Source organism: Haliotis asinina, chromosome 3 (genome assembly GCF_037392515.1).
Source record: "Haliotis asinina isolate JCU_RB_2024 chromosome 3, JCU_Hal_asi_v2, whole genome shotgun sequence".
NCBI classification, from domain to species: Eukaryota; Metazoa; Mollusca; class Gastropoda; order Lepetellida; family Haliotidae; genus Haliotis; species Haliotis asinina.
Window position 1 is genome coordinate 61,353,494 of NC_090282.1, and position 24,391 is coordinate 61,377,884.

The following is a 24,391-nucleotide window of genomic DNA, read 5'->3' on the forward strand; positions in this document are numbered from 1 at the left end:
GAAGGACAGAATAAACCAAAAGGGACTGAGAAATATTGAAGATATGAAGGCCGAGGTGGTCCAATATTGGGATACCCTGTCACACGATTACCTACAAACTTTGATGGGTAGTGTGCCTAGGCGTATTCAGGCATGCATTGCTGAGCGAGGAGGTCTAACAAAGTACTAAAACAAGACTGAGACTGTAAAAGGATGATGTTTTAACATGTTTATGTAAGTAAAACGCCAGAAGTTAATAAACGTGATGAGTTACATGACGCAACATGATTCTCAATAATTTCTGGGAATACTATATATCTGCTCCAAAGGCATGGTTGAAAAAAAAATAAATTAGAAGCCGTTGGTTGAAAATGTAATTAGCATGGATATTTGGGTGTCATTTAAACATGGCCTTAAACTATGAAACTCATGGTCATCATTTGGAAAACATTAAGTTTTCTTTGACTATCTGCAGCTCAAGGGCTCCTTTCACAAAGCAAACTTCACTAAGGTTAACCTCCCATTCTTTGACACCGCACTAAGGTTACCTGGGCTGCCAGGTTATGACCATTTCACCATTATGTGGCACTGTCAGTTACAGCCCATCCCTATGCCTGTAGTCTAGAGATGAACTCATCTGCAGCATTGTTTTAAACAAAGTTGCTCTCAGCTGAAGTCAGAGTTGGGGTGTGTTAATATATCATTCCATGAGGCACATATGTCCTTCCCATCATCACAAGCATTGTGTTGGGTGGTTCCCACTGATCCGCGTGTTTCAGCTAGACACCAAATTACAAGGAGATATGTGAAACAGTACATTTGCTGACTGGGTCACCATGGCCATGACAGTATGTACCCCAAAGAGATGAGTGGTATTATCAACCAGATTCCTGCCACAAACCAGGCAACCTTTGTGCTGATGTTCAACTTACTGTCCTTGAACTTGGTCATGTAAACTTGCTTTTCTGTTCGCAACATGAAGACACTAGAACCGCAGTATATATTCTACATGGACCTCTTAATTTGAAGCTCGTCACGTCGAAGACCCGGGTTTCGATTCCCCACATGGCTACATGGTGTCCCCTGCCGTGATATCGCTGGAATATTGCTAAAAGCGGCGTAAAACCAAACTCACACACTCACTCACTCTTAATTTGAAGGAATGTTTATCTGTCCTCCCTAACTTTTAGAGTTATTTAGGGAATCTTCTACCAGTGTATTGACTTTTTCCGTGCCAGAGGGAAACATTTGTGAAGTTTTGCAATTTAGGGACCAGTTCAGCAAACCCAACTTGCACAATCAGCTAGCTTGTAAACTCCTACAAACATGATATCTGGAAGTCTGTTTTAAGATGAGTCAATTCATGTACAGTGTAAGCAAATGTGTAGTCATGACATCTGATCAGAAGAGTGACAATCACTACAGCTGAAAAAGTTTATTGGAAGTCAAGTCATATCATACAAGTATTACATCATATATACACTTTGATACACATAATCAGTATTTGCATACAGAACTTGCAGTTTCAGTTTCAAAAATGAAACAAACCCCAGCCTTCAATTCATTAATAAATCAGTTTGCAAATTTTGTATTAAAACTGAATTGTCTATTTATCCTCTGCAAGCACTACTTGATACTTGTAAAGCATCAATATAAGGTATGAGTCCCACAACACACAATGCTGTTATACATCATGTGTACACAAGCACACAGGTGTGTACACATTCACTGTATTCTGTACAATGCTGAAACAGTTCACATACTGCACTGGTTAAACAATCACACATAGCACAGGCACTCGTCTTGAACATCTTCGGGTCAACACAGTCAGATCCAGACACATACAACTGTCATCTTCTTCAATGTTTTCAAACCCAATACTGCATCCCAGGGGGTGGGAACTGGGACTGGGGAGGTGGGGGTGGGGGAGGCGGTAATGGGGACTGCTGGCTAACAAACTGTTGTGAATAACCATTTTGTGGCATAGAAGGGAAGGGTTGGTTGCTCTGGAACTGGGGTTGTAGTCCTTGACTCTGCTGAGAAGGTGGCGGTGGGGGCTGGATTTGACTGTGCTGGCTTATAATCATCTGGGCCTCTGGGGGCCGGATGCTAGGAGCCTGTGAATAGGGTGGCTGTGGACTTGGAGGTGACTGGTGGAAGTGAGGCATACTCTGGGACGTGGCAACTGAGAAGGTAGGAATCTGTTGCTGATGGTGGAACTGCTGAGGAGGGGGAGGATACTGTTCAAACTGTGGAGGAGGGGGTTGCCCAGCTTGACCAAACTGTTCCTGTGGGTTCTGAGTATATTGTTCAAATGGGGAAATCTGTTGCTGATTAATCTGCTCGAAGTGTGGAGGGGGTGGAGCTGGGGGAGACTGTCGAGGAGGACCTTGTGGAGAACCAGATCGGAACGACTGAGGCTTCCCACCAGGAAAATGAGGATTGTAGAAGTCTCTCTGTTCCCGCTCACGTTCCAAATGTTCTCGATGTTCCTGTTCCAGCAATTCTGCATGTTCCCTCTCAACATCTGGTGGTGGTGGAGGTGGTGGTTGTGTGCCTCTACGTTTGCTTTCTTCACTCTCTTCTTCATAACCTGAAGACAGAATTGCAGAACTGACAGATGGAAAAATGACACATAGATTACATAGCACACCTAAAACCACATTCAGCTCAAAAATGGACACACATGGAATACATGTCTTAGTCCTGAAGAATAACAAAAAGAGATGACTGTACCTAAGTTAGTTTTGGATTTCTTCTCTGTGTCGGGTGTACCTTGCCCCGAATGACTTCGTTTAACACCTGGAAAAATTCAAATGTAGCATCAGAATAAGGAAAAAGTCAAATGAAAAACAGTGATAATAGAACTATAACAGAACCATAACAGGTGTTCCTTGATGCATCTTTCATATTTCATAGATAATCTTTTGCTAGTCTGAACTAGGAGACCAAAAGAAAACTTCAGAGAAACTGATGAGTATGATCTTTGCCATAATGCATGTGGGATTAGATTTTATATCATTTTGATCTTTGGACAGGTAAGTGATGCAAATACCTTTAACTCCAGGAGGTGGCATGAGATGTTTGTCAGAATCAGGTCTGTCATGCACCGATGTTGGGGGAGGCGCCATCACCACGCCATTATTGGCCTGACTTGTGTATGGTCTGCAGCAAGCAACAAGCAAAAACTGCCCTTGACAACATTAACATTGAACACAAATATTTTGATAAGATCATGACTGGTCATGATATTTCACCTATTGTTTAACTCCTTTAAACAGTGTTCATGTTCGAGGAAATACGACCATGCATATAACATCGTATTTACAATTTTCTCAAAACAAGCATAATAGGCTTTTAGCTTGATGTGGGATTATAGCCCCATGTAATCGATAGGATAGGCCTGACTTGGCTGTCAATCAAACAATCAACCTTTTGTAGTCCAGGCAGACACTATCTGAAGAGAGGGCATAGTTTTATGCCACATTCTGCAATATTCCAGCCATATCGCAGCATTTTGTAAATAATCAATTCTGGACCAGACAACTCAGAGATCAACACTATGTACATCAGTCTATGAAATCGGGATATAACGGTCTACCAAGTCAGAGAGACTGAACACTAGTAATTAGGCTGCATTTCTCACCGGCCATCATCTGACAGGGAAGTAGCGGGGAATGCCTGTCCTATGGGCAGTGCTGCAGACACCATGGTGGCTGGAGGGGGTGGACCTGATGTCATCAGGTTAGTCAGGTGAGGGGGTCCATGCTGTAATAGTAACAGTAACAATTTCAGACAATAAGTTTGCTAGTACTGCTTTGAACATAATTTCAGTGACAGTAAAGCAGGTGGGCTTCATGTGGAATGAGGGCACAGGCCATTTACACTGATGGTGAAACCCACAAAACTATGCATATCCCATATGATGCGTAACAAACTGTGAGAAACTGAAGCTCCTGTTTTTCTCTACAGGACCTTGTAAGATAAAAAATTTGCACCGAGACAAACATGAAAACAACTAAAAATCATTTTCAAGAAAGGGATTTCATTACAACTTTAGATGGAAAAAACACAAGCTAAAACTATATGCAACTGATGGACTAGTGTACCTGGTAGCCCAGCAGATTTTCTGGAATCTTCTCCTCCTGTTTTTCTTCTGTGAATCTTCTTTTGTGTGGTTCCTCTTTCATTGGGACACTGTAGGAATAGCCTGACGTTGCTACTGTGTAGGTCGCTGCTGGAGAGCTGCACATCATGGGAGATGTCACCATACAATATGGCTGCCCACTACTCACTGGGCCATACTGCAACATCAGAACATACATGTGCTAAAATTACACACAAAAACTCACAGGTTTAATTTATCAGGTGTGCAATAAGAATATAAAAAAATACCATTCTAAATGAAAGCCTGAAGTAGTGATGTTCATAGATATTTGTTAAAATCTAAATATTTAAGATATTTAAATACTTACCTTACCATAAGACCTGAAGCTTTGCTTAAACAAGATCAGACACTCGTTGATTTGCCATTCCCATGAATGGCTACCTCATGTATCGACAAATGTATAGGCACGGAAGGGGTGTGATCTTCTGAACCGTGCAAGCGCGAACCTTTCATAAATCACTTTTACTGAAGACTGGTTCGAAGAGCCCAGAGAGGGGAGGGGTATCCAGCGTTGGGAGGGATTCACTGCTCTATGGTACGGTAAGTAAATATCTAAAATATTTAGATTTGGAGAGACATACACCAGAAGCTGATGACTGAAGCTTGTGGCGAACAGATCTATCAAGGGATGGCCGTGATTCTGACACAGAAGTTAAAACGCCTCTGGGTGGAGCATCCATTCTGTCCGGGACGGTTTCCTGTGTCTGGACAGAGTATTTGCCAGCACATAGCCAGGAATGTGACAAGTCCTCTCGATGATGTTGTCGCCGTCAAGAAGATTTGCGAGTAAAAACATCTGGTCTAACAGCTTCTTTGACCTGGTAGTTCCCCGAATCCATATAAACCAGACAACCGTGGAACTATCTGACGCTATGAAGAGCTTGGAGTTCTTCAACAGAGGTATCCAATGGCATACTGCCAGAATAACTGCTTGCATCTCCAGACTGTTGATGTGCCGACCATGTTCTGCGTTTGATCACAGCCCTGAAGTGGTCTGACTGTTGAGATGAGTGCCCCTATCCTTGGAGTGACGCATCTATGAATAGTTTGTGATCATGGATGTATTCTGCCAAAGTGACGCAGGTGCAGAAGTTCGATAGGACTGTCCAGCAACGGAGGTAAGGGTGCAGATGCTGAGGTAACAGGAATCTAACACGTAGGTCATCCTCTTGAATAAAGGGTAGAAGAAATCGTTGGAGCGGCCAAAACATGAGGCGACCCCTGTAGTTCAGGTACTCAGGCCCAGCAGAGACTGAGGGCTAGAGGTTGAGAGAGACCTAAGTTCGCTATCTGGAGGAACCTTGACAAGACTGGAATGTGTTACGAACAAACCTCCGATGAACGTCAGTTCTTGTGACGGCACTAGATAAGACTTTTCGAGGTTGATTATCCATCCCAGTTGCTGTAGAAGGCGAGCGGTGAAGTCCAACTGTCTGAGAAGCAACTGAGGCACGAAGATGTTCAGGAGGCAATCGTCTATGTAGGGGTCGAAGTCTATCCCTCTCAGGTGCAGGAAGCGGGCAATCAGAGAGTTTTACGCCACACTCAGCAATATTCCAGCTATATGGCAGCGGTCTGTAAATAATCAAGTCTGGACCAGACAATCCAGTGATCAACAACATGAGCATCGATCTGCGCAATTGGGAACCAATGCCATGTGTCAACCAAGTCAGCGAGCCTGACCACTCGATCCTGTTAGTCGCCTCTTACGACAAGCATAGTCGCCTTTTGTGGCAAGCATGGGTTGCTGAAGGCCTATTCTACCCCGGGACCTTCACGGGTCAGTTGATCTAAGGTAATCATATGGAAGTAAGGTGGGTCTGAAAAGTATAGACGATTGAAGACTGCCATGTTGTGAATCATCCGTGGCTTGTCTGAATCCTTCTTGGGGACAAGGAAAATGGGTGAGTAGAACCCTGGGGAGTGATTGGGATCTAGCACTGTCTCTATCGTCTGTTTGTCCAATAGCGACTGAATGCTGGCTTGAAGTAGGACATGCTGCTCCTGAAAATACACTCGTAACTGAGGTGAAGATGTTAGCGGTAGAGGAACAACAATCAGTAATCTGTAACTGGTCCTTTGGAAGTTTGTGACGTAGGGGTCTTCCAGGATTGTCCAGTAGCGCCAAAAGATCCCTGGTCTCCCACCTACAGGTGTTGGGTGAACAGGCACAACTGGTGGTGGGAGGACCCAGTCGAGAACGTTCCCATCTTCAGCACCTCAGTGAGTAGTGGCACTTGCCCCTCCCCTTGCCGGGAGTAGAGGGAAGATTCCAAGGACGATCTTGGGGTTTTGACCTGATGGACTCTTTTTTAATGGTTCATGCTTGCGCGGTTCAGAAGATCACGCCACTTCCATGCCTATACATTTGTCGATATATGAGGTAGCCACTCATGGGAATTTCAAATCAACGAGTGTCTGATCTCGTTTAAGTGAAGCTTGAGGTAATATGCATAGTCCTATGGTAAGGAAAGTTAAAATTTTACCTCCTCAATGAAAACAATGAGCCTTAGCATTATACTGATGTATTTGGGATTTGAATCCACAATTTGTGGATCTTTGTCAAGGTAATGAAAGCAACTACCAATGAAATTGTGGTGGCTCATGTCGCCATGAAGACCTTGGCAACATGACAGGAACTGCTGTATCATCTGATTGTTGTTACCTGTGTGTAGAAGGGTTGATGTGGCTGTGGCTGTGGCTGACCTATGGGTGGTCCTGCAGGTGGAGGTATGCCTGGAGGGGGCAGGCCAGTCTGTGTCATCAGCTGCACTCCAGGTCCTAAAGGGCCACCTGCAGGGCCAAGAGGAGTTGCCCCTGGTGCTAAAGCTGTCCCTCCCAGAGATGTAGCTACCTGTCCAGGGCCTCCAAGGGGTGTGGCCAGCTGTGGTGCAGCTACCTGCACTGTGACAGGTTGTGGTGGCTGGCTCAGTATTACGTGTGTTGGCTGACCACCATTGACTGCTGCAGCTCCTGAAGAACATGGAAAACACCTCATCCCAACCTGTGACTTACATCATTAATTGTCTTACTTATACAAACATGAATATGGATGAATTCACACTAGAGCTTATGAAAAGTTTTATGCTGCAATATTCCAGCAATATCATGGCAGGCGGACACCAGGAATGGGATTCACAAATTGCACCCATGGTGGAATCAAACCCAGATTGAGTGAACTCTTTAACCATCAGGATACCCCACTTCCCCCTGCCTTTCAGAATCATTTTAACTGGACATAAATTTGAAGCATTTTTAATGCAGATCTATGCTCTGGTATCAACAGGATTATCATTACATCTAAGATTTAGGTTCAAGAAGTGATGCTTCCCATTCTCACCTAGGAACTGGCTTTCGGTAATGGGCACATCATATGTGCTAGGTGTGGGCACAGCTTGGGCCTGCAGCATGGGAGGGGGCAAACTTGTGTTGGGGAGGAGCCCAGCACTCACCACTGCTGCTGCAGCTTCCATCTGGGAGCTGACTGTTGTTGGGGCAGGGGGCCCTGTAGTGAAAGAAGTAAGTCAAAAACATCTCAACACCACCAATATCAGTCTTTGTGTACTGTGTGAACTTGGAACATGGTCAAAACTTGATTGTCAATAGGAAAAAGGTCATAACAAGTCCTTCGCCCTATTCTGTAAAGTGCTATCATTACTGTTGTCTGTATCAAAAGTGCATATGCAATCATGCTAGAAACCACTTTAGGGCAATGTTATAGTCAATCACTAACATGATACTATGACTTAACTGCAGAAATTCACATGGACAAGATTTTGACATCTTTCACTGAGTGCTATCAATTTTTTTATGAAAATGTTATTATGTCACAAAAAAAATGTAAATGTGGACAAGGAGACAGCTGGAGTAACTCCCAAAATAAACCACTGTATATTCTCTCTTGCACAGTGAAAGTGAGTAAGATGCATTTTAGGTTGGTTTTATTCATATTCCTGCAATGCTGCAGAAGGTGAAATGGGATTTATTAATTGCACCCATGTTGGGAACTGAAGGCAGGTCTTGCTCATGATAAGTGAACACTCCAACATCTAGGCTACCTCAACATATCCACTACTGCAGAGACTCACGTAACAATGACCTTACCGGCGGCAACAATGGGTGTGGCAGAAACAGGCATGGATGTAACAACGGGAACAGGAGCTAGGGTTGTTGGCAACACTAAGGCAGGACCTCCAGATGACACGGTCAACCCTTCATACAAATTGAAATCCCAAATATGACAAATGTTGCAATCAATTTCAATCAATGTTTTTAAAAATCATGGAAAAAAAGTTCCTCTGCACATTCGTCCACATATTTACAGCTTACCTGGAGCTGGAGTGATGAGAGCACTGGGTGTGAGGTTGGTGAGGGTGGAGTTAAGTGACGCTCCTGACATCACCACTGATGTTGGGGTGGACACAGGAATCATGTGAGGAGCCATCATCCCCGGGTGGTGTCCGATCGGCTGCACTCCTACAGCCAACACAACCATGCATGCTTACAGACACCTGTACTCGTAACCTTTCTTTGGCAAGTGAATGTTTCAAACAGATTACATATGTGGTTCTGTTTGTTTTCAGTTTTGTAACAAACAAAAAAAAATCTCTTGTAGTCTGGCAACGATATTTTTCAGGTCAGATTAGAGGATAACTCAAAGATCGAAAGATGACAAAATAAATTGTGTTCAAGAAGAGATTCTGAATATTTCATTCCGAGTTTGTTGGTTCGTTTATATAAAAATGCAAATCACATTTCATGACTGAGCTAAATATACATATAAATATATAAAAGAAATATTTAACATTCTGCCAAGTAATCTACAGTTTTGTACTGGTTGTTAAGTTTTCAAATTTCTTGAGCAGTTTGTTGTGCCTTTGATTACTCATAACGACAACAATCAAGTGGTAGCTAACTACCCTACTAACAAGAAGTAGGGCCAACTTGATACAGTGGGTCAGGATACAATAAATGTCATGAAATAGGATATAAATCATCATACAGAAAATAAAACACAAGCTGTTAAATACAAACTACAATATGGATCAGTATTCCTGTCATACCACAGCACATCAACCTATGTGGATGGATAGCCTAATGTGATACAAGTCTCATACCATTACCAGTTTGGTGAAGCCGACAAGCTGACACACACAGCAATGTAGAAATAGAATGTGACCTGACACCACAGTTATTGGGTGTTGGCAAGCCCCACCAAAATGCAACGCCGTCTGTGAGTTTTTTTTGGTTTGTATATTCTCAAATGCTGCACTTGGCTATATGACAGCGGCATTTGAATAATTGAGACCAGAATACATAGTGATTGACATCATGAACATCGATCTACACATGATACGATAATACATGTTAGTCACTTCTTACAACAAGCATAGGTCTAACAACGATCTTCATGGGTTATTTCTACATTGATTAGAGGTCAAAGCTGCTGGTGCCTTGGTATGACTTCACATATGATGATGATGATGATGATGATGATGATGATGATGATGATGATGATGATGATGATACATGGATGTTATTAACAGTAGTACAAAAGGCTGTTGACATACCTGGAGCTGCAACCTGTGCAAGAGGCTGCTGTTGCAGGTGCGAGAAGGTGGTGATACCTGGCTGATGGGTGAACAAGGTGTTCCCTGGCAATGAAGCTGCAAGATGGAAACACGCTCGTCAGACAGATCACCAAAATAAATGATGGCACAAATAACACCAAGCATACTTTCCCATAAACCATAAGATCATAGCAAAACATACATCAATTTTGATTCTTTTTTTCAGAGCCAAATAAACTGAATACTTTCAATACAGACATCTTAATTCTAAATGTTGCATCTTAAATGTTTGGAAACAAGTTGAGTTGTAGCTTTGTACTTGCTGAAAAATGTTGTTACAAGTAATTTGAAACCCATGGATGAATGCTTTGACTTTGCATTGCTACTATACTCTTGAACAATTGAGCTCATATCAAACCATAACTATACAAAAGGAGGTGATCATGATGAAATGTTTCAGTGAGAACATTATTATTTCCACTTCAACAAGCACAGCTAAATAACTCTGACTTTGAGACAAACACAATAACCCCTTATCATCTGCTTTGGATGTATATCTATCCATGAGTCTCCTTCCATAAAACCATCTCGGCACTATAGCTGTCTAAACTTCTATATTGTATGGCTAGATTTCAGAAGTCATAGCACAAGAATCAGTTTGTGGCACGAGATCCAGTCACACCCTATATTGTAGCAGATGAAATCAACCTCAAAGTTATAGTATGCTTAATGTTTCACAGTAACAACACTTAAGTTTCTTGAAACTGCATTCAGGAACAACCTTTCTACACAATTTGTTCTGAAAAAAAAAAGAAAGAAAAGAACCTAAAACAGAAACAACAAAACTAATTACAAACGCCATTCCTTATGAATCTGGAATATTAAAAATAGTATAAAACAAATGTAAACCTCTGAAAAACAACATATTGCATATGTATTTTGTTTATAAATGATATCACGATTCCTTTCATTGTTTCCCAATGAAAGACCTTACTCTTCATGAAAATCGCAACTCAAATGCACCCTTTTTAACAGGAGTTACAAGCAGTCATCTGAAATCAAAACCAAAATTCAAGATCTCTATTGTGAACAGGAATCATATCTCTCATTAACACATCCAACAATAAATTAATTGAGCAGTTGACTGATGTCCAAGTACAAATTTCTTCTGTGCATCTGAAATAAAGACAAAGGTACATCAAGGAGTACCATCCTCATAAACTGGAACAGTTCACAAATGTTGACTGGTGTGTAGTGTTCAAGAGTTGCTTGCCTCTAAACATCTGCAGCACCAGTCTTTTTTTCTCTTGGAGGATTGTATCAGTAGTAGAGCATACCTTCTGCTAAACCACCTTCTTTACCTCCATCACTAAGTGGATTAAAGCACACTCTTCAAGACTGAGAAGATTTTCTCCATCACTATAATCATAGACACACACACACATATATATATATATATATGTTCATGCAGCATTTGCAGGTCCTCAGCTGAAGAATACAGAGAGATTAACCCTTGAATTCTCATTCTACCAGAATGCAAATGTGTCAGACTTTCAAAACTAAACTGAGTACTGATGAAAATATATGTCTGAAAATAATCCTTAACAAAAGAATATAAATAGTCATAACATCGAATTCGTCCAATTTGAAACAGTCATAGTAACAAATCAGTTCTATCAGCAGAGCTCTCTGCAGCAATTCCATAACATTTAAAGAAAAATCACAGCATATCCTCCAAGAACACCACCTTTAAGTATGACAAAAGAAACGGAAATCAACTCATTAAAGAATGATGGCCGGACATCCTTATCTCCAGCAGAATCATGTAAATTTGTCATCCAACACCAGCATCATTGTCTAAGATATACTAAAAGGACTTGGGATGTTTCATGAAATTCATAAGCAGGCCCTTATTTCACTTAACTTGTATCTAAAAACTGATTTTGGTGTTAAGAACTTATCTATGTCAAACGGAGATATGATGAATGGCCATTCCATCAGAAGTCCAAATGTATTTCAGAAAACATCTGCAGTCCACAATAACTTCAACTCAATTTTGGAAATCAACAAAGCACTACAAAAATACCAGCACTTGGAACATCTTAGAACCATCTCCACCTTGATCACTTGTAGCACTGCAGTAGACTCCTGATAAAACAATGCATCAGAAGTGTAGGTTTAAGTTACTGCAGACTTACTCTGCTGAATGCCAGCAAACAAGGCAGCTGTTCCTGGATTAACTTGGGTGGGCATCGCGGCTAGAGCTTGTTGAAAAGAGGCATACTCCTGCTGCACCTAGAATAAACATGTACCATCATGGTTAGTGGACCAGGGACAACAGGTCCCATACATCAATACCTCCTGTCCACAGATGTACAACTTTCCAGAATAATCACTAACAAATCTAGCCAGCAAGTTTGTTGTCTCTGATAATCTGACCAAATGTTCTGACATATGCGGTGAACATCTGCCTTGCAAGATCTTTATCTGTGGAAAATGAAGAGTTGCCTCCCTTTAACTCTTGTACATGAATGTTTTTGATCATTCATGAGTTTATCATACAACCCAAAATGAAAAACATGCAGTGTAACATAAATTTTCATTTTCTGATTGATATTTCTGCACATTCTCTGAAGAGGAACATGTTACTCACTAAAATGTTTCTTGCTGACTAGACATGTTCACAGCTGTATAGGGTACTCACACTCTGAACACACACAGAGACACACTTCTACTAGTGGTGGGATCTGAAGCCTAAGTCATGAACCCTGTGTTGTTAACTATTTCATATGAATGTAATACGCAATCTTCTATGCACCCTTGACAATAATTTGTCATTCAATGTTTCTTTGAACACAACGACCCAATTCTCCTGTGTGTCAACTCTGGTATCCCTGTAATCAAGATGTACCAATTTTGCTGACCAAAGCAAACATTTATTGAGTTTAAGCAAACGTAATTAGATACTGCAACATTCCAGTAACATCCCAGCGAGTCAGCTTGATGTGGAAGGGAAGACTGAAGTAACACTGGTTTAGGATGTTTACACTCCATGAGCACAAGTAAAATGCTGACGAACAGAAACATCATAAGGTTGAACTGGGATTTGAACTCACCATTGCAGCTTTCTGAAAAATGGATGCAGCCCATGTCCTAGATATTTGAAGCTCTATTAGTGTTAAGATAGTTGTAAGTTAATGCTAATGTATGGCACTTACGTCTATTTTAGCACTAAGAGAACTTTGAAAATCTAGGCCCTGTACAGTAGATTGGGGAACCTCAGACCTGGCCAGTGTGGCCTCATTTCATTACGAGGACGTATTTCTGGATGTTGACCAGAAAGGATTGCTTTTGTTTTTAGTATTCAACTTATCATACATTTCACCAAATAAGATACGGGTGAAAAAATACAGGTAGACAATGATTAGCCCTAAATGGTGATGCCTGCAATGAGGAATACAATACATGTGTGAACATGTCATCAGTAGTGAGATCAACAGCATGCTGATCCACCTGCTATATACAATTTTAACATCTACAGAATCTTGCTTATCATGATTGCCATGGAAAGCAAAATATATGTGTACAACCTTTGAAGATTGTCATCCATGCAAAATGTCAACTCTACTGCTGTAATCAGAACAGATAGTAAACCCCCAAAAAATAACACAAAGGAACAAACTCAGATTACAAATACACACTAAAACCCTTTCTTTCTTGAAAACTCAGCTGCTTTTGCAATGTGATCTATTAATACCAGAGGCAAGCTAAGACAACAGTTTTGAAGTGCTGATGAGTTTTCAAATTCACTGAACTCATCATCTCTTCATTTCCATGACAACAGTGGTTATAGTATCTCATCTAGACCAACAGCATAAGCAGTTGAAAGTATTGGTAATAACAACATGTAGATCCTCAAGTATCTGCCCTGGAATGCATTTTCATGACAATAGTGGTAAAGAATTCTCCTATTTAAATCATACACATATCTCCTTTTTGGTAAGCCTTGACAAGATCCCACCACTACACAGCATAAGTCATTGACTAAAATGGGCAGCACATCCATACAAACACACTTTGGACACAACATAAACTTTACAAGGAACATCACACAAACATACACAGCATTAAGCAGCTAGTAACAGTAGAATGGTAAAGTGATTAAGTATTCATCATCAGTATGATGTGCATAGCTTCACACCACAGATGCATGTTGAATGTATTATGACTACTTTGCTCTCCAACAAGGTGTCTACCCACCCAGTTGTCTTGAGAGAAGGAAGTTCTGAAGCACCTGCTATCTCCTAATACAAGGAGATTGACTACTACCAACACAAGGTGTTTTTGTGGTTTATGGCACTAGCATGTTTCAGATAGGATAATAACTTTTTGAAGTACAAAAATGTTGGAAGTCCAGATTAGATATGGTATATGGCATCCTTCACATACACAAAATATTGGAAGCACATATAAACATGTTAATATGTAAGAATAATTCTCTTAATATACAGTAACTCAGTAGTTGCCCATGCATTTTATCATCATTGAGTAGAAATACCAGAAAAACTGACTTAGGTAAAATGTTGGAAACGTTTCTTGTTTTCAGCATACCTGCACTCTTACATCAGCATACATCTCACACACACTCGCTTTCATGGTTCTTCATTTATAAAATTAATTTAAAATCAAATTAACTAAAAAATGTGCACAAGTCTCACAAATACCCCAAACCAAGACTCCCAATGTAAGCTAAACATGTTATTATGAACAACTATAAACAAAGAAGCAAATATTAAAATCTGACATCCATTTTTATGATTTGTACAGTTATTGGTTGTACAAATTTGATCTGGGTCCCAATCCTGAAAACACTTGTAGCCCTACAGTAACATTTGTAAACCTACGATAAATTACAGAGTAACGACAGGTCACAATGTCATGAACACTTTGTGGATCAGGACCAAGGTGTACTTTAAAGATATAAAAATATAGCTTTGCACTTCACCCCTCATATCGATATAGAATCTACAAATAGTTTTCAAGTTACTGGTTGAACAAAAGTGTCTAAATTCAAATTCTTAAATTACCGTAATGCTTAGAAAACATAAAATATCAACCAAAATGTGCATTGCATCTCTAATTTTAAGCAATAAAGTGGTCTCCAAATTTGAAAACAATCCAACCAATAGTTTGTGAGCTAATGCTTGAACAAAACTGTCCTCAGGTGGATGGACAGACACATGTCCTTGGTGTAACTATATACCCCGAACCATATTAGTTTGGGTATAAAAAATAATAAAAACAGAGCTAAACTGGCCCTACAACACTGCTGTAGTCTACGGAGATGAAATCAACACAAACCACATTTTGCAAAATGTTAACTCCATTTTCAACCCTAACAATTTCATGTGACGTTTTTCTGTGGATTCCTGTTTACGTTGTCACAACGTTGTGGTCTGATGTTGTAATACATCATTTTTACACTGCCACAAAGTTCAAGTTATTTTTTCCTGATGTTTACACCATCTCCACATTCTATTTAATATAATAGTTGATCAATTTACCCAGTAGTGAACAGTACATAATGAACAAATCAGAAATTCACTTCAATGCTTATTCATCAATTTGCATGTTGTTTTGGTCATATTTTCTGAGGCTGAAGCTGAGTGGTGAAGAAAGAATCTCAGAGTGAAAGGTTTTTCAGAAAACTATCATGACAAACATCATAATGCTGTGAGGAGCCAAAAGCATATGTATCCTTAACATAATTTAGCTATGATGTTATGTTGTGACAAAATTAATAATAATGTGACAACGTTGTGTCATAATGTCACCAATCTACACTGTGAAAACGGTAATACACTATGTAATCTCTAAAAACATTATCTTGTTCTGAACAACATAAAACCTTGATCTAAAAATGCATGATATAATTCCAAATGATCCATTAACTAAAGCTTACCAAAATATTATAGTAAGTTTTATTGAACTAACTTTGATATTCACATGAGCAACACTAAAAATAGTAAAATCAGATAAAGATAGAAGAACTCAAATACACAATCCTTTCAATCATTACAGCTGTGAACAAGGAAATAAATATGACAATAACAAAAAATGCCATGTTCAAACACATTGTTTTTGGAAAATATCATTTTCCCCTTTTCACATAGTGGATATGTTTGATGTCTCGAATATCTGTGAACTGACAGAAATAGGTTTTGTTTTCATGAGTGTTTTTTTTCTCTCAATGCAAAAAAATGACCAGCCAAAAGGACAAAAAATATGTAGATTTTCAACATCAGCTCACGTATAGTCCCCATGAACTTCCTTAAGACCAACCCTAGCTGAAAAAAATCTGCAATTAGTAAAGAAAAGGTTAAGTTAATATTTCCTACATATATGATATATGAAGCCAATATGTTCAAAATAACTGAGCCAAAGATTTATGGCATCTTCTCCAAATAAATCTTTTATTTAGATTATCATATAAAACATGCTTTTGTTTTCACCGAATACATGAATTAATGTTTCAGCACGAGAATTTCATTGGATAATTCATCAGAGCATTATTCATCCACAATACATCATCACCCTCTTCAGAAATGTAAACATGTTGATGAGATATATCTTACCAGTGACATATTCAAAACCATAGTCATTGAAAATGTACTTACTGTTTGAATGAGATTTTCCGCCAGCTGCTTCGCTTGCTGTAGTCCCACCATTGATGTGTGTCTGGGGAAAACAAAAACACCACTCAGTAAAAACTGTCATGCATGATACATTGCCCTTTGAGAATGTCCAGCCAAATGCCATACTGGCAACATGCTATGTAGCAATGTAGGTGTGGTTTGGGTGTGCCTTGTATACTTTCTACGAGAGAGTCCCAAAGGGTAACTCTTATGAGGTTTGATTCCATGGTTTAAGCAACTGTCAAATTTATCCCAACTATTTCACAGCGGCGAGAAAATCATATAAAAGCTGCTATTTGGGGCACACATTCATACTATCAGGCTATGATGAAATGCATGTCCAGCTATCTCATCCATTCCAGTCTAATCTTAACATTAGGTTGCAGAGGGCCTATTATCAATTCTGATTGCCGACAGAATTGAACATATATTAAGCTACTTTAATGATTAACATCTGCAGCAACTTACTGTATATGTACATGCATTGGTTCAAAGACTTCTCTCTCTCTGGCTGGATCCAGAAAACATGATCCCTTCCCTCTTAGCGTCACCTTTGCTCCAGTCTCATTCATGATGTGTTGTAAGAAGGAGCCCTGAGAAATTCAATTTGTCTTTCAAAGCTGATCTGATTCCATGTACCACTGACAGTTCATCCATTTAGTTGTAAATAAAACAATAAACATGCATACAGACACTCCATTTGTGCCATTCATAGTCGGATCCAGCAGCCCTTTGTCCTGAAATTTTGTTAAATGACCCCTAAACCCCCAATAATGTGCTCCCATTCTACCTAAAAAGGCTGTATCTGCCCCTGCCACTGAAATTACAACTTTCTTCCTGTTGGTTACCAAGGATTACAACACTCTGAGATGAGTTATGTAATTTTCTGAATAAAATTGATATTTTATACTTATGCATATATTTTATACTTATACATATTTGATATTCAGGAGAAGGAAAAATACTTCCCTTTGTTTTGAGTTAGCAAGAGGAAGAGAATGGTTAACTCTGATATTGTATGCATTACTTTACATTCAATACTTTTAGAGATATGAACATAATCCCAAAATACTGCTATGATAATGTGGGATAATATTGCAATACAATCACAACAGTGAAAACAGCTCTAACTAGAGACCCACTCCTAACTAGTGACACAGTCCTTGCTTTTCAAATGTATGCGAGTTTTAAACTAACTACAACAATCATAGAGCAACTGTTGCTTTATGACATAAGCCCTGATCAGAAACACATGGTGTACTCACCCCAACTCCCAGGATCTTGTTCTTCACATCAAAAGATGGGGGAGCATGTTCCAGACCAATGTACAGCTTCTCCTGAATCACAGTCACCTGAAAGTCACACCACATGTTGTAACTCACTCCACAATGAACCAAGCAAAGGTGTCATCATCTTGTTGGAAGTCTAGACCAGTCAAATATCATAAACATTGTTCTAATCTCCACAAGAAGAAAGTGACACTGCTTTGATATGTTGGAACTACGTATGTTGTTCTTCTTAATGATAACTAAATCATTTATTTGTTGTTTAATAATGCACTCAGCAACAATTCAGCTATATGGCAGAAGTCTGTAAATATTGATCCTGGATGAGGCAATCCAGTGATCAACATAATGAGCATCAATCTGCACAAATGGGATACAATGACATATGCAAACCAAGTCAGTGAGCCTGAACACCTAATATGTTAGTCGCCTCTTATGGCAAGCATAGCTTGCTGAAGCTCAATTGTAACCAAGCAACAACAATATGAAGTAGTGTACCTGAGGTCCAGGTGGCTGAGGTCCAATAGACATGAGAGGGGGGGGCTGATGTATTGGTACCCCTTGGCGGGGTCCTGGCAAATTCATCGGGGGTCGCACAGCTGGTGAGAATCTAGACCCTCTTTGCTTCATTCCATTCTGGATAATTTCATTTATTCTCTTTACAGCCACTGTAGGAAGGAATAATGTAGGGCTGCATGAATAACACAACATTAGAATATACATATGCATCACCTGTTAAACAAAATCTGAAACATTTAAGGTGGCAGAAGATGCCTATGTCTGTTCTGCAACATTGGTAAAATAAAACTATATGAAACATACCATTCAACATTTGATTGGGCTAATATATAATATATGATTGATGAAGTATGAGAAGCAATGTAGGAAGATGAAAATATTTCTGCCAAAAATAATGACAGTTGGGTTTCAAGGAATATCCTCAGTACCATCCAATAACAAATCACAGAAGGATTATTAAATTAACCTGTTTGAAAGAGTTTATTATTACATTTCCTCTTTGATGTTTTGCATAATGATACAATCAAAGTGTTATAATTTAACTTACAATCAACAGCTTCCTGGTTTGGGCCTTGCACACAAAGGTATAACGCTCTTTCCCTGCAACAAAAGAAGCGTATCCACAGTGTCGAAATATCAAATATTCCTAACCAGTAACTGACCATGTAAACTTGCATTGTTAAAGCTTTACTGAAAATTTATGGTGGTAAGAATTCATATAAGAAAGAGAAACTGACATTGCCCCAAAACACTTGCTGGTTCTTGCATTATTGTGCTGTACTTCAATGAAACTGGGACAGACACAAATACTGTTAATTAAGGTTGATATGACACACACGCATATTCGGTGAATCAAACTGTAGCCCTTCATGAATTTAATTCATTACTGATCACCTCCAGAACTGAATATGAATGAATATTTACATTTTTGTAATGGAACATGTGTTACTTGAACCCTTATGTCCTTTTCCAAAGTGAGATAATTATGCAAGAATGGAAAATGTACTCGTTCTGCAATAATGCATGTAATGTTAGTTTGCAATGACTGAACATGGTACAGTGGACTATAACTACTGGTCTATTACACACCAAGTTTGAGTGTCATGTCAGATCACTGGTTATTGATATGACACATTAACAGTCAACTTGGGGTTTCCATATTGTGCATCAATCGTTTAAATACACTATTGTATTATGTATAATTATTCACATTTGTTACCCAATGTTTGAGATACATACCATATTTGCCACATTGTGTATTCATTGCAGCCTTAATGTAAATCACTACTAAATGTCACCTCTGGCTGATGAAATATCAAATTATGAGTGTCACAGAAACATAAGGTTAAATAAAAAGTGAAATGTTTCTTGGGCATCAGCACGTCACTCATATTGGTGCATGTAAAACTTTCTTATTGCCATTTGAAAAAAGTAAGTTTGACTTAGCTGCATCCCAATCATCCATTTGTTCCCTATACGAATGAGTGTAAGAACGAGTGTGACTGAATCTACAACTCATTAAGACATGCTAAACTTCCCAAGTTGTGTTTGTGAGAAAAAAAAAAATGTGTTCCTCCTTTGCCCCTTTCTTTCTACAAATTATTTTTTGATTAATTAATAATTTTCTAGAGTATAGTCACGGCATACCCTGGGTTCCTAACACGTTCATCCATGGTCATATATCGACCCCTTGTTGAGACAGCAGATCCACTCGTCTTGGATATCTGTCAACAAAAATGTAACTTTGTGAAAAAAATTTAAAAAATAATAAAAAAAAAAACCCTGATAAGTTATACTTAACCTGACTCATGCTTTATTATGATTGTCTCCACCCTCTATGCAAATAATAGTGGAACACTTGAAATCCATTGAGGTTACTCTCTTGAAGAGCATGTAAAATCACACTACCCGTGACACCTACTTCTCTCTCGCAGAGTGTGTGTGTGTGTTACATGTGTATGTGATAGGGACGTAATAGGACAAATGTGAGGATCGACATGAAACATGGAAATATTTTTGTTGCTTTCATTTGCAGACACATATAGTATATACCGGCACAGTGAATTCCCAGTAAACAATAGTGGACGATGTCTACTAGAATTTTGCCTTCTGTATGTAGGCACTTGTTAGTGCAGGTTTATAATCATAATTAACATATTTTCATCAGCAACACACTCTCTCTCTCTCATTTCATGCTTATTGTGCTAACAGAATCCAACAAAATCAGTGATGGGTCAGACCACATCCTGGACTATCTAGTTGTCTTTAATACGTCCTGTATAAGTCCTTATTAACTATAATGGCAGTATGTCGATCTTGTTTTTCTAATTTTCATCTGCTAGCTCACAGGGACCACATTGTGTCAGACTTCTTGTCTGTGTTGGAAGCGACTGCTGACAAGTGGATATATCGATCTACTAACATAGTGCAACTCTAAGTCTAAGAATGAAGATTTTATGCATATCAACTTCCTTATATGAGAACAAAACGTTTCGGAGTTAATGCTTACTCCTTCATCAGGTGAGGTTGTACCTGTTGAAGTCTAGATGTTGTTATCAAGATGAGTTGCAACCTTTTTTCATATATGAGTATCTTCTGTTTACATGTACAGTGTGATAATCACTCATGCCAGCCTGCCTCAGATGTGCACATGATAGTGGTTGGCAAACACTGTATTTGATTTTCAAAAGCAGTCCTCAATTACGGTTGTGGCAAGCAATTTCCGTGTAGAACAAGTGTAGACACTAGAGCTCTAACTTCATGTGGACTGGAGGTTTGTGGAGGTTCAAGTCCTGCTGCTTTGCAGGCCCTTAGTATAACAGCTCTCATCCAAACTGATATAGCTATCCTTGAGATTTCCACGGGGTCTCCATAGACAAAGGGATTAATAAATGCTTGTTGAGATGGTAAGATCTTGTCAAACTTAGAAATATCGGAGGCTCATCAAAGTTGTCTGCTTCAGTCAGGGGTAAAATATCCTCCTTGAAAGATCTTGAAGTTGAGGATGAATGCGGTTTCAATGAGGGTCTGGCCTTTTTTGTCCTCCTGTGATGAAGTAGATCTCTGTTTCTTAGTCTGTGATGAGGTTAACTCTGATGGTGTCTCTTCTTGGGCTTAAATGTAACCTCCGCCAAGGCAGAGATCTGCCGTCTTGATACGCACAGTGATTATAGAAATATGATAGTTGAAGGAACAAAATAAAAAAAGGATATTTGCCATACTGTGACTCCAGGTGCCGTCACAACCGTTCGATAGGGCTATGGAGGAGAGTGACAAGCATGGCAGGTCATGTGACCAAAAATGGCACAAAACCCATCAAGTGGGGCTACTTGTTGGTGAGTGATTTTACTTGCTGTTCATGTAAGGGACCTTCAAGTTCATGGGATTTCAAGAGTTCCACTATCATTCACATAGAGGGAGGAGACATGCATAATAAGCACAAGTCAGGATAAGAAAAAATAAGCAATTCTTTAACAGACTGTAATACGCCTATACAAAAAAATTTAACCATTATCGATTTTTTAATGACTTTTTTTATTATGTCAAGACCTAAGCTGTGACAATATTTCAATTACTATTACCTCCTCTTGTGTTGATCCTCTTGTAAGCATATTCCTGCATCCGATTGGTACATCATTTATGTCAACCTCAGCAATAACCAAGTTTGAGGAACTACTCTGAAAACAGAAATCATAGCATAAGACTAAGATGCAAAACTATCCTATTACTACACTTAGCTCAAAAGTGTGAATTATTAAACATCATGTTATCAAGATAACCATGAAATTGTTCTGTTCATACCAAAAAGGTTAAGAGAAGACAAGAGCAAAAACTACAACTGTTTCTCATAAAGGTCCTCTTGCCAAGAAACTTTTGCTGTAGTTTGAGAATTCTTATCTACAAAATGTATTTCACTGCTTAGCTGACAACTGACAGAATGTTTCTGTTTTAACTGTTATGTGAATATGGTTCTACCACTGGTGCAACATTTCTATGCTAAAAGAGAATAATCATCTTATTTTTCTCACACAATTAGATATCCAACTTTGGCAGGGTTGTGATAAAATGTTGGCCCAATGGGAGATGCCAGAGAACTGTTTCTTTGGTTGCTGGCTATGTTGACTTACCTTTCTGTTAGACTGACTCTGGTTGACCTGAGAAGGTCTCAGTTTTCCCTTGGCAATCAACATAGCGTTAACTTTGGCTGCAGCCTCTGCTGCTGCTTCTAAACTGCTCCTGTTTTCATCATACATGGCTTGGCTGCAAGGAAATCTTCATCATTAAATCTAAATGTCATGTGCACATTGTATATGTTAGATTTGACATGACACTTGCTCAGTTGAGATGCTAGTACTTTTAGGGGGTTGAGTCCCTTCCAGGATTCGAATCCAAGCAGTAACCTACTCAGAGTAGGCCTCATCAACTTAGCTACTGCAGCTTCCATGATGGGAGTTGGATGGGACTCAACCCCTGCCCCATCTAAGTATTAGAATCTGATTTCTCTGGGGTGTATTTCAACGTGATATTTTTCAACTTTGAAATTCAGAATTTATTTCTGTAAGTCCATATCTTATTAGAATCTGCAAAGTTGTGTTTTAGGTTGCATGTAACCTTTGAGCATGTTTAAGTAATGTGATGTGACATTTTAAAACAATGCTTTGAAAAGAGCCCCTGTATCATTAGAATGTTTGTCTAACTTGCTGCATTGGAAATGCACCGCCTCAAAAGTAAGTATCTCACATTGAAAAAAAAACCAAAGTACATAAAAAGTATCATGAAGCGACAAAAGACTGCATGTTTTATGATTTATCCCCTGGAAACAAACCATAACTACATATAAAAAAAATAACAATTTAACACTTGTTGCACTTCAAAAAATCAAAGAAGATCCCGAATAGCTAAAGGCATTTGTTTCAATGGTGAAACATTTGTGCATGAAAATTTTCCTAAACAGGACACCCTGCCATCCCCAATAGTTACAAAAATCACATCTTGCATTGGAAACATAGAAAATTAACAATACAGCAAAGCCAAGACACTAAGTCAGAACTTGAATGATATGTGTTACTTTAAGTGTAACACGTTCAGCAGTTAATGAGTTTTGACACAGAATCAAAGTGAATGATGGCCATGTATTTTTATATTTACCCCGTCAAACATTGTTTGGGCTGGGGGATCATAAACACATCTGATTTCATTCAACATTTCTATTACATTTTAAGCAGGCTAGGCTACTTTCCTTCATCCAAAGATAAGGTAACTGGTTCCTCACCCCCATATTGAATGACATGGACTTAAATAAAATTCTGATACATATATGACTTTAAACGAATTGTATGACACTATGAACAAAGATGAAACAATAGTCGGGCTACGCTGTTCTGTGAATGTGATTCACGAACTTTCGAATTCTTAAATGTATCAATGAAATGCCCACCACTCTGAGCAACACAATATTTTTGACAGCTTACCTAATTCGCGAGCCAGAGAGGAGGTCGTGCATTTTGAAACTCGTTAAATCGAGAAGTGCGATTTGTTTATTCAAGAATTACGAATCATCCGATTCAACATAGGCAAGTTTGGGATTGCAGGGTTACCCTTCCGTCTGTTAATCTGCGGGAGAACGGGGAACGGAAGGAACGCTTTCTCATGCAGAAAATGATATCATCTTCCAATTTCAATAGTCCGAAGTACATTCACATAACAAATTTAAATTCTAAACAGCAGTAAGAAATACTGACATATTAATCTTCATCAACGCCATTTTATTATTATTTGGTTTCCGGCCGCTGGATGCAGGACATGAAGTTCGTGCTGATAATACTAATTTAAGGCATTCTGCAAAGACTGTCTACATGTTACCAAGTGTACAAATGACTTACCACAATTACTTCAAAATTGTGTACGCGAGTAATGCACAGAGTGCATAAAAAATAATGCTGGACAATACTTAGCGTGCCATCTTAGGCCGCCATTTGTTATCAATCTACATATACCGTGACGTCATCCACGACGTCACAACATTTTCTGAGGAATTCCCCCCAAACCCAACATTAATTAAAAGGTTTATGTTTTCATTGCAGTAATGATTTAGCATTAATGTAGAACTGTTGACTGATTCTTTAACTAAAACAATTTTACAGAACCTGATTTAGAACATGACAACACGCACTT

At 39.1% G+C, this 24,391-nt stretch overlaps 1 protein-coding gene across 1 annotated transcript; it reads right to left on the minus strand.

Annotated features, from left to right (window-relative positions):
• Positions 1-1,399: 1,399 nt before the first annotated feature.
• On the minus strand, positions 1,400-24,209 carry LOC137278281 (KH homology domain-containing protein 4-like). The gene is made up of 20 exons (XM_067810521.1): positions 24,100-24,209; positions 22,345-22,477; positions 21,799-21,894; positions 19,865-19,941; positions 18,765-18,817; positions 18,197-18,366; positions 17,678-17,764; positions 16,881-17,005; positions 16,395-16,455; positions 11,916-12,012; positions 9,718-9,813; positions 8,477-8,623; positions 8,252-8,359; positions 7,488-7,652; positions 6,813-7,120; positions 4,089-4,283; positions 3,626-3,747; positions 3,035-3,144; positions 2,716-2,781; positions 1,400-2,572 (listed from the first exon to the last, which is right to left on the minus strand). Exons 2-20 carry the CDS (start codon positions 22,468-22,470, stop codon positions 1,848-1,850), a joined length of 2,934 nt encoding a protein of 977 aa, XP_067666622.1. The 5' UTR covers positions 22,471-22,477; positions 24,100-24,209; the 3' UTR covers positions 1,400-1,847.
• Between the last annotated feature and the right edge of the window lie 182 nt (positions 24,210-24,391).

What these genes read in the sequence shown, in the direction of transcription:
- LOC137278281 (XM_067810521.1), bottom strand. Translation starts at nt 22,470, where the DNA reads ATGTATGATGAAAACAGGAGCAGTTTAGAAGCAGCAGCAGAGGCTGCA. An exon ending in AAACCAGGAAGCTGTTGATT is followed by an intron (nt 18,367 to 18,764) that starts GTAAGTTAAATT and finishes TCCTTCCTACAG; the next exon opens with TGGCTGTAAAGAGAATAAAT. An exon ending in ATCAACCCTTCTACACACAG is followed by an intron (nt 4,284 to 6,812) that starts GTAACAACAATC and finishes CTGATGTTGCAG; the next exon opens with TATGGCCCAGTGAGTAGTGG.